General features: G+C 46.3%; 1 protein-coding gene across 1 annotated transcript in view; it reads right to left on the reverse strand.

The window, feature by feature from the left end:
* LOC111649796 (G protein-coupled receptor-associated protein LMBRD2B-like) overlaps positions 1-1,111 on the reverse strand; it is a 12,297-nt gene that overhangs the window by 4,454 nt on the left and 6,732 nt on the right. The window contains exons 10-11 of the mRNA XM_087172084.1: positions 847-1,035; positions 125-258 (exon numbers count right to left, since the gene is read on the reverse strand). Coding sequence (XP_087028210.1) covers positions 125-258; positions 847-1,035 — 323 coding nt within the window. The remainder of the gene's footprint in view (positions 1-124; positions 259-846; positions 1,036-1,111) is intronic.

Raw genomic sequence — 1,111 nt, forward strand, 5'->3', positions numbered from 1 at the left:
CAGTTGATTAGTTCAGTGTCTGTTTGTGTCTGGATGTATATCATCATACTGATTTCATCCTGCAGTTCTACCATCCAGTGTAAAATAAACAGCGCTCTTATTGTGACGACTTCCTGTCACTCACATGCCGCTGAACTGGAGGCTGTAAGCGTCGGTCTGGTGATGGGAGGCCAGGTAGTAGTAGTTGAAGACCCGGATGCGGAACACGGTGGAGTAGACGCAGGTACACAGGAAGAAGATCGTGATGAAGCACGCCATCTGGTGGACAGAGGTGATAACACAAACCGGTCAGATAAACTGGACCGGCATCACAGCTGCAGGTCTAGGACTGGACCTCCAGGACCAGGTCTGACCCATGTGAGAGGTCACAGCTCAGGTAGAGAGGGAAATGGATCAATAGGACTGTCTGATGATGAACTGCAGTCCAATGTGCCGTGTTCAAATTAGTGTGTTCAGTTATGGAGCCTCCTGGTGGTGAAATGGTGGAACAACACATGTAAATCTGTGTGAACGCATGAATCAGCAGAGTGAAGAGAAATTCTGTTTCTGGATCAGAACTAAAGTGTGTGATTATAATTCTTTAAACAGACGTTTTCAGTGATTTAATACAGTTATTAATGATCATATTAGTTAAATGAAGAAGTTTTGGAAACCAGCTTCTTCTTCCTCTTTTCTGAGAGTCAGATGTTCACTCGTGTCTGTACAGTTAATATGAACCAGCAGCTGGTTAGCTTAGCTTAGCATAAAGACTGGAAACAGAGGGAAACAGTTAGCCTGGCTCTGTCCAGAGGTCACAACATGCAGCTGTCAGCTCCTCTAAAGCTCAGGTACAGGTGTGTGTCTGACCTCGATGTACAGGTAGTTGTAGTCTCTTTCGGCCAGCTGGATGAACACGGCGAACAGAGAGAGGACGGGCCGCGTGCTGAAGAAGGTGCACTCGGACCAGACCACGGCCACGCTGAACAGGGTCAGGACCACGGACAGCAGCCGGTAGAACCAGCGCTTCAGGAGACACTCCCAGTACCACTCTGCACACACACATTAATATTCATGTTAGAAATATCACATATATTTGATATAAACATCCAACAAACAGGTTTTCATTTATAAA

This window comes from Seriola lalandi, unplaced genomic scaffold (genome assembly GCF_002814215.2).
Source record: "Seriola lalandi dorsalis isolate HSWRI2012SDOR001 ecotype SW California unplaced genomic scaffold, Sedor1 jcf7180002051997, whole genome shotgun sequence".
Taxonomy (NCBI): Eukaryota; Metazoa; Chordata; class Actinopteri; order Carangiformes; family Carangidae; genus Seriola; species Seriola lalandi.